The sequence below is a fragment of the Chiroxiphia lanceolata genome, chromosome 19 (genome assembly GCF_009829145.1).
Source record: "Chiroxiphia lanceolata isolate bChiLan1 chromosome 19, bChiLan1.pri, whole genome shotgun sequence".
Lineage (NCBI taxonomy): Eukaryota > Metazoa > Chordata > Aves > Passeriformes > Pipridae > Chiroxiphia > Chiroxiphia lanceolata.
Window position 1 is genome coordinate 6164642 of NC_045655.1, and position 11814 is coordinate 6176455.

Sequence of the window (11814 nt, forward strand, 5' to 3'; positions counted from 1 at the left end):
ATAATGATGTTTTGCAGAAGGCAGAGGTTCGGAGGCCCCTCGGGCTAAACGCACTGGTTTATCCTCCCTCTTTTATCCTTAACAGCCAATAACAGAGGAAAGAGTGTTTACTGCCTTGGGCAATGCTCCCAGTCTCCCAGCAGCGACCTTAGAACACTCGTTTCACGACACCAGCAGAACAAACTTAATTAATAATAACACAAGAATCATTAAATAACCTCGGTAATGAATTGCAGACGTTACTGTGCTGCTTTTTCACCTGGAAGGATCCCGGCGACAAATACCTCCGTGGCTACTACATCCATCAGGACTCGCCCGGGGAGGCTGAGCTGGCACAACCAAACCTGCCAAGGTGAGCAAACCCTGTGGGGAGCAGCAGACCCTGCCTGGGGCGCTTACAGGTGTCCCCAGGCAGCCAGGACAGTCACTCCGTGTCTGTCACCCAAGGGTTAACCACTGCAGCTTGTGTGGGTGCACCTGGAACTGCTTTAGGGCCACCCTCCTGTCCTGGGGCATTTTTTTCCAGCCCTGGAGATCTCCCATTCCCAGAGCCAGGACATGACAGGCAAAATGAACAAGAGAGCAGCAGGAAATTGCTCCCCCACAACAGCATGTCCCAGGGGATACAATTCACCGATTCACCCTTGAGTGCAATGTGCTGGGACAACTGTGTGCTTTGGTCAACATCCAGGCTTGCCTCGATCTTTCCCGACAGCAGAGGGTGCCCGGGGCCCGGGAATACTGCGCTGGAGGCATTGCCTGGGGTTGTCCAGCTCCCCGAGGGTCTCACCCAGCCAGGAATTCTGTGTCAGCATAAAAGACACCAGAGGCCAGACACTGCACCCCCATGCACTCACAGTGAAGCACCGAATTACAGATGGGAGTGGGCTTGCTGTTGTTTTAGTCTCCAGAGAGGAAAACAGGGTGAGGAAGGGGATTTTTCCAGCCTATACAAATTTCTTCGGTTTATCAAGGATTCCTGTTGTGCAGTTTGTTGTGCAATTCCCTGGGAAGCAGAATTCTGTGGGTATAGGCAGGGTAGAAGGGGGACAGGGATAGTGACTGGCTCTGCTGTTATCTTCCTAGTGGCACTAGGGATTTATATATGGATGGATAGATAGATAGATAGATAGATAGGTAGGTAGATAGATAGATAGATAGATGATAGATAGATAGATAGATAGACAGATAGGTAGATAGATATAGACCCACTCCTCCTCCTATGGCTGCTGCTGCCCCTCCCTTGAGATGGGGTAGTTATGGAGAGGGGCATGGAGGGGTATCAGGCAGGATAGCAACCTATGAGCCTTTCTGGCAGCCTGCTCTGCTTTGGGGATGTGCAGACCTGGCGAGTTGTCACTGTGTGACCCTGTGCCCAAGTTCTGGGCTGAGCCCGACGCAGTGATGCTGCTTAATTGGAGCTTTTAATGCGCCGTGGAGCTGGTGTGTGTTACAAAGAGCCGTCGGGGCCGGAGGATGCTTAGGACCCAGGGGAAGCGCTGTAGAGCCTGGCTGGCTGAGCTTGGAACAGCTCCTGCCTCGCCGGCCGGGACTTCTCAGGTGTCCTGGTACTGCGGAGCTGTGCGAGGCGAGCGGGGCCCTCCTGGCAGCTCCCCCTGCCTCACACCCATGCCCGTCCCCTGAACCCCCTGGGCACCCATGTGCTCGCCCGGGGACTGCTCCGCACCATGAATGACCAGTACCACCGGGCCGCCCGGGACGGCTACCTGGACCTGCTGAAGGAAGCCACCAAGAAGGACCTGAACTCGCCGGACGAGGATGGCATGACCCCGACCCTATGGGCTGCCTACCACGGCAACCTGGACGCCCTGCGCCTCATTGTCAGCAGAGGGTGAGTGTGGGCGAGAGCACGGTGCTGGTCTGGGGGGTGGAATAGCCGGGACCCCCATCTTTCCCCCTCCCCTGCTCGCAGGTCAGCGTGCTCCAAAAAATGATGCATTCTGTCCATAACACCCCTGCTCCTGTCCTCCCCACCGTTATTTTTCTCTGCTTGTGGTGCTTTGAGTCTAATCCAGTGCTCCTGATAATCGCTCTCTGTTTTCCCAGCTCCTCTGACCCTATAACCACTCCTGCCCCCAGCCCTGTTTGCAGCTCCCCTGGTGAGGATGGGTCCCCTCTACAAGTGTTTCATGGTCCTTTACAGGTCCTGTAAACACAAGCACGTCGGGGCACTGACATGAAAAAAGCCCTTTTAAATGAGGGGGCAGAGAGTATAACTGCTTCTTCTGTCCCATGAATGCTCACAGAGAGATGTGTGCAGTGCCTGCTGGCAGTGGGTGACCCTTGTCTGTTTTACCCGAAGCAAGGTCTCAGTATGTGACCCCCGGGCAGCCTGTTGCACACCTGGAGCCCAGGAAATTCAGGAGCAGGTTTTCCAAGAGCAGATTTCTTTAAGCCCAGTCTCCCCCACAGGGGTTGCTCAATGCTGGTGTGTCTCTCTGTACCTCACCCTCGGCTGCTAAATCTTGGGGTTTCTGGCTCTGTAAGAGTGGATGTGGTGGAGAGGAGGGAGTGGGACCGAGGAGACTTGTCAGACTGGTAGGATTTACACCTTGGTGTTAGGGGAACTACTCTTGAGCAGTACACGGCCCTCCTGTTCTTACCAAACCCCGAGGTCACACATGCCAGCGCTTCCTTCCACTCTGGTAGCTTTTCTGAGCACCTTACCTAAAGGCACCCAAGGTTGAGAGACTGGTGGCAGTGCTGATTTTGATTCATGCGTTTCTAATATTGAGCAATAGTGCTGAGGGAGGTCAGCAGCAGCCTGGATGTTCATCGTGCATCCTGGGAAGGGCTTTGCTTCTCCATGTTGGGCCAGGGCTTGGTGGGGCTGTCAGCTCCCATGCAGGGACTTTCTGTGTCCAGTGTGGGCTGTGTTAGCAGCTCTTGTATTTGGTCATTCACATCTCCACTGTGCCTGTTCCTGGGCTCTCAGCATCTCCTGAAACTCTGATTTTCTTGTGCAAAACCTTCAGCCAGCTCCCCAGATGCACTTAAAGGCAGAGCTCCTCCACCCATTGCTGTCCTTGAGTTATAAAGCATTTCCTCTCAGATCCTGGGGTCAGAAAGGCTGTGTATAGAGTTGTTTTGAGAAGTTCTTGAGCACCTGATGCAATAGGAGTGTGGTCAGGAAAAGATTATTTCCGAGTCCAGAAGGGACAGAGCAAGACATTGCTCCGAGTGGAGCATTCCAAGATGGTCCTGGGCTGAGAGTCCTGTGATGCTTCCCTGGGTGGGGGCTGTGTGGCTCACTGTGCACCTCCCAGGAGAGATTGTGCCCAGCAGAAACTTTCCTTGAGATCCTGCTGGGAGGGGAATTGCCATCCAGGGACAGAGAGACAAGGGCAGGAGAGCTCTGGGCATGAGATCCTGAAGTAGAAATGGTTCCAAAGACTCTTTGATGGCCAAAAAGTTGATCTGAAAGGCCCATGCTGTGAATGAACACTCCTCCAGAAAGGCAAAGCCGTTCAGACTGACTTTGTAATCTCTTTATATCACTGTATCCCCTTATATTGCTCACCTACATCACAGGGCACCCTGCAGCACCATTGCCTGCCCTGTCAACCCCCATCCAAGCTAGCAGTTTCTGCCACCCCACAAAGCCCAAGGGCTGCTTTTTCATGGTCCCTTTTATAAATCCACATTGGATTAAAAGGTCCTTGTGGGCTCAGTCGTGTCTGAGTGCAGCTTGGCTGCTGTTTAATTAACAGCCTAATATACATTTGTTCCTGACAAGGAAAATAGCCTGGCAAAAGCCCAGTGCCCTTTACATGATGGATAGTGTAGCAAAGTATGCAGCTGTGGGACTGCAGGATGTGTTTGTATCCGTGCATTCATCTCCATGTGTCAGATCCTTGCCCAGGGCCACACAGAGACCAGTGAAGTGCTCGGCATGGAGGCAGGCATGTCCCTGCTTCCTGGAGCAGGAGAGGTGGGAAAGCCCCAGCCTGGGGACAGGGGTGCCAGAGAGGTGAAATTGCGCAGGACCCAGGAGAGCCTGAGAGCAGAACCCTGTAATTTTCTGCCCTCAGTGCATAGGAGGATGTGCCACGGTGTTCGAGTCTTGTTCAGAGATGAAATGTAATGCTGTGTTGTATATGTTACTATCACACCTGCACTATCACAACTGGGAGGCAAGAGGAAGGATTCCTCAGTATCCCAAAACGTCAGGGAATTTCCCTCTGGCCTCTGCAGCGAAAATATTCCTCCTTTGGTACAGAGAGCCCTTCACTGTGAGGCAGGGGAGTGTGGGACCATGGCATGGAGTGGAGGCTTGGGATTTGGGCTGGCTCCATGCAGGAATGAGGTGGGAAGCAGCTTCAGGGTCTAAGGAGGCTGGTGAGCCTCCAGCTGGGTTCCAGGAGGATGTCAAAGTACAGAGACTGATGGGAGAGTCCCAGGGCATTAAGAAACACCAAAATCTCCTTGCCAGAACTGGGCAATGGTACCTGTGCCCAAACAAGCTGGGAGATTGAGTGCTGGGGCCAGGCTGTTATGAAATGTCCTAGTGAGGGTGTCCAGAGGCAGCCAGAGAAAGAAGGGCTGTGGGAGGGGGTTAATGGGGCCAAAATCATGGCTCTGATGGTCACGCCGGGCTGATGGACACTTGGGGTTACCTAGGTTCTGTCATCAGTGGAGGAGACTCATCCATATGCTGTGTTCAGCAGATTGTGGTGTTGGGCTGAAATGGAGAGGGGCAAAGAAAATATAATAAATCAGTTGATAGATCCTTGAGTAAAACTTGTTGCCTCAATGCACAGGGAAAGGGTAATGAAGCAGTTTATTGCTCTGTCCATAGCAGCTGGTGATGTGTCTGTGCCTCTGTGCCCCCTTTGCAAGGAGATGGAGGGAGGCTTTGGGACAGAGGGATCAGCAGCGGCTCATCCTTCTTGTTTGCCACACAAAAAGCCTTTTTCTTCCTCCTGGCTGGGCTCCAGCAAGAAAAACAAACTCAATTAACATGATGGCTGGGAAGAAGCAGGCTAGCTGGCATTTAGCACTGCAGCTTTTCAGAGGCAGTAATTCTTCAGCGTGGTTCGTTATGACCTGCCAGGGCAGTGGCGGGCACCAGCCCAGCTCCAGTTAGCTGCAGTTCTGGGGGCCTTGAAGGGGAACAACCAGGACTTCTTTGGATTTGACCACAGGAGAGGTGAGGATGTGTCTGCAGGTCCACACTCAGCTTTACCACCCAGCATTCCTTTGCAGAGGTGCTCCTCAGTCTCCCTTCTTACAAAGACGGGGGTCAGGGATGCTTTGGATGTCAGTGGCAGAGGGGACGAGTGGCTCAGCTGTGGGCTGGGGGTGACGGTGGCTCCTGACATCAGCCAGGCTGCTCCAGGGCATCCCGTCACCCCGGCTGGGGTAGGATTGCAGCGGAGGTTGCAGCAAGGCACGTGAAGGTGATGTGCATCCTCTGCACACCACAGGGCTGGAGCGGCGTGTCTGTGTTGGTGGGGACCTTCCCCTGGGCAATGACCAGCCAGGAAGGTGAAGGAGCAGGGTGGAGCATTCTTGCACCTCCATTGCTTCCGGCACCTGAGCTGTCTGCTGGCAGTGAGGGTGAGCCCTGGGCATGATGCTGAGCCAGCAGACGTGCCCCCGGGCACTGCCTCAGCACTAACAATCACCAGTCACAGTTACTGCCAGCCTGGCTGTTTGCTGGGACAAGAGGCAGAGAGTCCTGAGATGACCCTCATCTGTGCTGGATTTTTGGGGATCTGAACTTAGGGAATAGCTGAATTCTTGACCTACCACCACCTCGGCAAAACTTGGGATACAGAACCCAAAGCTCTGCATCTTTTCTGCTCATTTCTATGCCTTGCTTGGGTCATTGCCTTGACTTGCTGGGCTGAAAGTAGTGAGGATTGTTCCTCAAGCCACAAATTACTTTTTTTTCCCCTCTTCCTCTATCTAAAAACATTTTATGGGAGCCAGAGACACGCTGCTACCAGCTGGCTCCTGGTCCCACGGCCCGATTCCTCACACACACCCATGAGCCAAGGGTGAGCCAGCTCATTGCTATTGGAGGAACTCCACACACGCAGCCAGGGAAGAACATATGTAAGTGCCACTGGATTCCCCGGCTAATTGGGATCCCATGGGAGAAGTGGAGGGGGAAAACCGGCAGGAAGGGAGTGAGCGTGCATGTCATGGTGCAAACGCAGTGACTCAGGAGATGCACACGTCCACCTAAGGGGCCCAATTAACAGTGTTTTTAATAATGATTATTACAGTTGACTCAGCACTCGAAAACGCCTTGAAGTCGAGAAGTGCTACACTTTACACCTGTTATTAAAATACGTTCCCACTTAGTGGACCCTGCAGTCAGCATCTCCTCATGTGCAGCGCCCCAGAGGTGAAGTTTTGCTCAGACAGACACCTGCCAGAGGGAGGGCCTCATGTTTATTATCTGAGCTGGATCAAACATCCCTACTTTGCAAGTCACCATTCTTCTTTCCTTCTGATGCATTTTTAGCGCCTGCGGCAGACATTTACAGGGCAAGGGCCCTGAGATAACTAATTTTTGCTCTAATACTCTTGTTTCTAGACACAGGAAATGTCCAAAGAAAGCTGGTTTTTCTGCTCTTTCCCCTCACTTACTCTCTGAGGAAAGTAGACCTTCAAATACGAATCCCCCAAGACCTGCCCGGATTTTCCCTCTGACCCCTGAACTGGACAGACACAAGAATAGGCTCCAAGGTGCACTTTACAGTTTGAGCATCCACACACTTGGCTTGAGGAGCAAAACTATTTGCAGTGAGTCCACTGCTCGGTCACTGTCCACATCACGAGCCCAAGTACATGTTGGGACCCTCGTGGTGCCCTGGCTCACCTGCCCACATGTCAGGTCCACTCAGAGCACATACAAACAAACCAACAGCCCTTCACGCGCTCCAGTCCCACTGCCAGCACCAGCAGTTCCAGTTTCACTGGCTCTTTAAATCCAGCTCCATCAATAATTTACTCCTCTCTTGCAATTCATTAAATATTTATCCTCCCCATGCATTTCCCAGCCTGGACATGTCACTACGAGGGTAGAGGCAAGGGCTGGGGAGTTACCACTCCTTGAAACTCAGCATTGCTGGAGCACTGGCAGCTCCTTCCTCTCCTTTTTTGGCTTCATGGCTCCTCAACCCTGTGATCTCCTGCCCTCCTCCTCATCACCCATCTCTGAAGCCCTTCTCTGCTTCTATGAGAGGTGTCAAAGGCTCTGGCTACAGAAGTCCTGCAGGGTTTGTGGGTCTTTTTGGCCCTTTACACAGTTCTGAACCTTTTGACCAACTTGCTGAATTTGCCAGAGGGCTCAAGGTTGTACTTACTAAGTTTCTGTAAATGTTGTGAAAACATGTGGATGGTGGAGTTACTGCTCATGTTCCCACAGGGAAAGCTGAGTGCACCTTGTAGCAGCTCTCAGGGAATACAGGCAGGAAGCTCATGCTCTGGGTCCAAATAATCTCCAGTTTAACCTCTGGACACTTCTGAACAGCCTGAGGATTGTCAGCTCGGTATTATACCAGCTGGGTGGCTCTGCTCTGGCTCTGCTGTTCCCTGGACAGCAGGGTCCCAGGTGGGCAGTGGGGTCCCTGCCTTCAGTGTGGGGGTGATTGTGCTGAATAAGGCTGTTCCTGGGGCTTGTGTGTTGGCACTAGTGAAGAAGGTGTAAAGCAGCAGGGGAAAGAGGTCCCTCTGCTCCTGTGATCTCCTGTTCTTCTTCTGGAGTAGTTTTCAGATCCCTTGAAGTGAGACAAGCCATGGCACAGAGCACGTGGTATTTGGAAGAGGTTTCTGGCCTCTGCTGCTCCCAGCTCTTGTTGACACAGATTCTAAAGCAGCAAGGAGTTAAGTAACACAGCCTGAAGGTCTCAAGTGTGCATTTCAGGAGCTGGACTTGATGATCCTTGTGGGTCACTTCCAACACTAAATATTCTATGATTTGCCTTCTGCACTCCTGGTGTCACCATGGATTGGAGCTGAGGTCTCTGTGGTGGAGAAACAGTGCTTAGTTCCTCTGGAGTTCATCAAAAGGGTGGCACAGAAATGGGTAGGAGCTCTGCTGAGCCAGAGCTCTGCCAGGGCCCTGCTACCCACAGGAGTAGCTTTTGAGGGTGGTGGAGCTGCAGAGCCTTAATAAAAGGCTTTCCCTTATCCATGTGCACGGAGGGAGAGTGCCTTGTTGACAGATACTGCTGGCTGCATATCATTAGCACATGCTCGGGAGAAGGCTGGTGCCAGCAGGGGTGTGAACTATCTCTTGTTTCACCCCAACATAAATACAGAGGAATGTCAGGAGGACAGACTTCCCTTGAATCCCAGGTTTGTGTCCGTCCTGTCACGGCAGGCAGGAGACGTGGGCAAGCAGTTGTGTCCTGTCAGCAGCTTGCTGAGGCAGGGGCTGGCAGGTGTGAGAAGAGATGCTAATGGCAGTAGTCGAGTGCCCAGCTCTTGAGGAGTGCAGAAACCTAATCTCTACTTTCTCTGAAACTGGATTCTCAGGATGTGCTAATACCAATGTGCTCCAAGCCGTGCAACCGAGACCAAGCACAGTACAGCAAAATCCCCCAAAAAACCCCCATGCCAAGGCCAATGCCAGCAAATTCACTCTTACTCTCTACTGCCAATGGGCCCCTTGAGCCCCAAATTTCCCCAGGCACCAAGAAACAGGAGGGTGGGAAGGTGCAGCAGGTGGTGGGTTTCAGAACCATTGCTGAAGAGTCTCACAGTGGTGCTACTGTGATGGTGGGACCCCAAGGTGTCCCACCCAGGATGTGGGGCACAGAGAGCCATTTTGGGAGACCCCTCTGCAGAATGTGAATGAAGCCAAGATCTGAAGATAGAATCTGACTAGAATTTAAAGGGACATTTGAGCTTTGATATTTTATAACAAGCTTAAGGCCTGAGCTGGAATCAGCCCCACATTTCAGTTCTGGGCTATTCAGGAGCTGTCTCGCCTCCCTCCGAAAGTTGTTTTAATGCAGGAGCATATTTTTCCTGCAACCTAAATTCAGGTCATGGGAATTGCCACAGATTTGCATGTCAGGCAAAATGATTCCATGTCAGTGGTACACCCCTCCAGAAGACCCCTTTAAAATTAAGCTGTGGGGGTCAGAAGAGTGTAGGAGTCAGCACTTCATGGTACTGATTTGCCCCTGCACAGCTGAGAATATCCCAGTGGAGTCTGTCAGCTGTGCCCGAATGCTAACTGGTTGTTTTTCTTGCTGTCTAGGGGTGATCCAGACAAATGTGACATCTGGGGGAACACCCCTCTCCACCTGGCAGCAGCCAACGGCCACCTGAACTGCCTTTCCTTCCTCATCTCCTTTGGGGCCAACATCTGGTGCCTGGACAACGACTACCACACCCCACTGGACATGGCAGCCATGAAGGGGCACATGGAGTGTGTGCGGTACCTGGACTCTATTGCTGCCAAGCAGAGCAGCCTCAACCCCAAGCTGGTGAGCAAACTGAAGGACAAGGCCTTTCGGGATGCGGAGAGGAGGATTAAGGACTGTGTGAAGCTGCAGAAGAAGCACCACGAAAGGATGGAGAAACGGTACAGAAAGGAGATGTCGGATAATTCAGACACCATGAGCTTTTCCAGCTATTCAAGCAGCACCTTAAGCAAGAAGTTCCAGCACATGTCTATGGTGACCTCCCTGCCATACTCACAAGCCACCATCCACGGCACAGCCAAGGGAAAGACGAAAATACAGAAGAAACTAGAGAAGAAGAAGCAGATGGACGGGACATTCAAGATCTACGAGGATGGGAGGAAGAGCGTGAGGTCTCTGTCCGGCCTGCAGCTGGGCAACGACGTCATGTTTGTGAAGCAGGGCACGTACGCCAGCCCCAAGGAGTGGACTCGCCGTAACATCAGAGACATGTTCCTCACGGATGAAGACACTGTCTCCCGTGCCATAAGTGACCCGGGCTTGCACATGGACTCGGCCCACTCAGAAGTCAGCACTGACTCTGGCCACGAGTCCCTGTTCAACCGCCCCGGGCTGGGCACCATGGTGTTCCGGCGCAACTACGTCAGCAGTGGGCTTTTCGGGATCGGCCAGGAGGACGGGGGCACGCTGGGAGAAGACAACACAGACGGGATGGGCGTCAAACTGCGGAGCCGCCTGCAGCGCTCGCCAAGTCTCAACGACAGCATTGGCAGTGCCAACAGCCTGCAGGAGAGGAACGCGGAGGAGCTGCCCTGGGACGAGGTGGAGCTGGGCTTGGACGACGATGACGAACCAGACACCAGCCCCTTGGAGACTTTTCTGGCTTCCCTGCACATGTTTGAGTTCATCTCCATCCTGAAGAAGGAAAAGATTGACTTGGAGGCCCTCATGCTATGTTCAGACAATGACCTGAAGAGCATCAATATCCCACTGGGCCCCAGGAAAAAGATTGTGGATGCCATCCAGAGGAGACGACAAACTCTGGAGAAGCCAGATGTCATTGTAGACACTGAACTGTAAGTAGGAGATGGGGCCTCTGAGCGGTTAAACCTTTCAGCAGGTGGAGATGTGGATAATGTAAGGTCTTGTTTTCAACCCACTTGGAAGAGTAGGAGTCCAGGTAACCTCAGCACTTCTGTGTGTGGGCAAATTCCTGCTTGTGTGGAAAGGATGAGAGTTTGGAGAGGTGGCAATAGTGTTAGCTCGTTACTCAACAGCCCTAATGTGACTGGGCAGGATGTGAAGCCCTTGTTTCATTTCATAACTGGTATGAATGCTGACTGCTCTGTGGTCTGATGCTTCTCTGTCCCTGTAGCTGTAGATTTTCAACCACACTCAGGCTTGTCCTGACTCTTCACCTTTTGAAGACATTAGGAAATCAACCGCAGTTCCCGGTGGGAGCAGGCTGACGGCCGTGCCCGGTGGCATTGGGAATCCTTCCCCAAATGCTTGAGATCTTACTCAGACCTCTGGAGACTGCCTATCTGGGTTGGAGTTGTTGCTCTTTTATGGTGTTTCCAGGGTTTGGTTGGGTTGGGCTGAAGGACCGTGTGCCTGAACAGAAGTGAGGGAAGGCATTGGTGTGGGTGTCCCCACATCCACTGACACAGTAATTCACTGTGTTGTTTGGGCTGCCCAGCCTTCAGATATCTGTGTGCTGCTTTCACAGGCTTTCAGTACAGCTTGGTCTTGGATCCTCTGGGTGCTTATAGATTTTTCTCTTTCCCTTTGCAGATAGCATCAGCATCTTTTTATTTTTTTTTTTTTTTTAAATGCTCGAGAAACAAACCCAGTTCTAAGTTGCCAGAAAACACAAGCCAGAGACTCCCTTCCTGGGGCAGCTGAAAGCTACAGCCATCCCCACCAGTCCTGCTGGACTGCTCCCTTGCTCTGCTCCCTGCTGTGCGACGCTCCCCAGGCGGTACCTGGTACGGAGGGACGACTGCTGAAATCGGACCAGGCAGCACCAACCTGCCAACCTTGAAGGGACCATGGTCTCCCCCTCACTGGAGGAAGAAGTGACCTGCACAGCTGGCTGGGATACTGCTGTCACAGGCTGCGAGACCACATGAAGCCATGAATGGAAGGAGATAACGTGATATTTTCAAAGCGACCCAGAATAAATAATTACAATCTATTCTTTCTTGAGCACGTGGTTGTTTTGGGGTTTGGGCTTGAGGAACAGAGGGATGGGGAGTTCTGTTCTCTCTCCTGGTTCTTGTTTGGTGAGAAGCATCACCTTGTTTGGTGCTGTGTTTTTGTAAGGGAGTTCTCATTACTGTGGTGTGGGGCTGTTCAGCTTGAGACATACCAAGCCTGACTTCAGCCAGCAGGTGCTCAGCAC

General features: G+C 52.4%; 1 protein-coding gene across 2 annotated transcripts; it reads left to right on the top strand.

Annotated features, from left to right (window-relative positions):
• The first annotated feature begins 1592 nt into the window (after positions 1 to 1592).
• Positions 1593 to 11545, top strand: USH1G (USH1 protein network component sans). 2 transcript variants are annotated; one of them, XM_032706716.1, is made up of 3 exons: positions 1593 to 1852; positions 9245 to 10486; positions 11205 to 11545. In XM_032706716.1, exons 1-3 carry the CDS (start codon positions 1689 to 1691, stop codon positions 11206 to 11208), a joined length of 1410 nt encoding a protein of 469 aa, XP_032562607.1. In that variant the 5' UTR covers positions 1593 to 1688; the 3' UTR covers positions 11209 to 11545. The 2 variants fall into 2 exon arrangements, with proteins under 2 accessions (XP_032562607.1, XP_032562606.1); XM_032706715.1 differs by lacking the exon at positions 11205 to 11545 and having other exon boundaries at positions 9245 to 10637.
• The last annotated feature ends 269 nt before the right edge of the window (positions 11546 to 11814 follow it).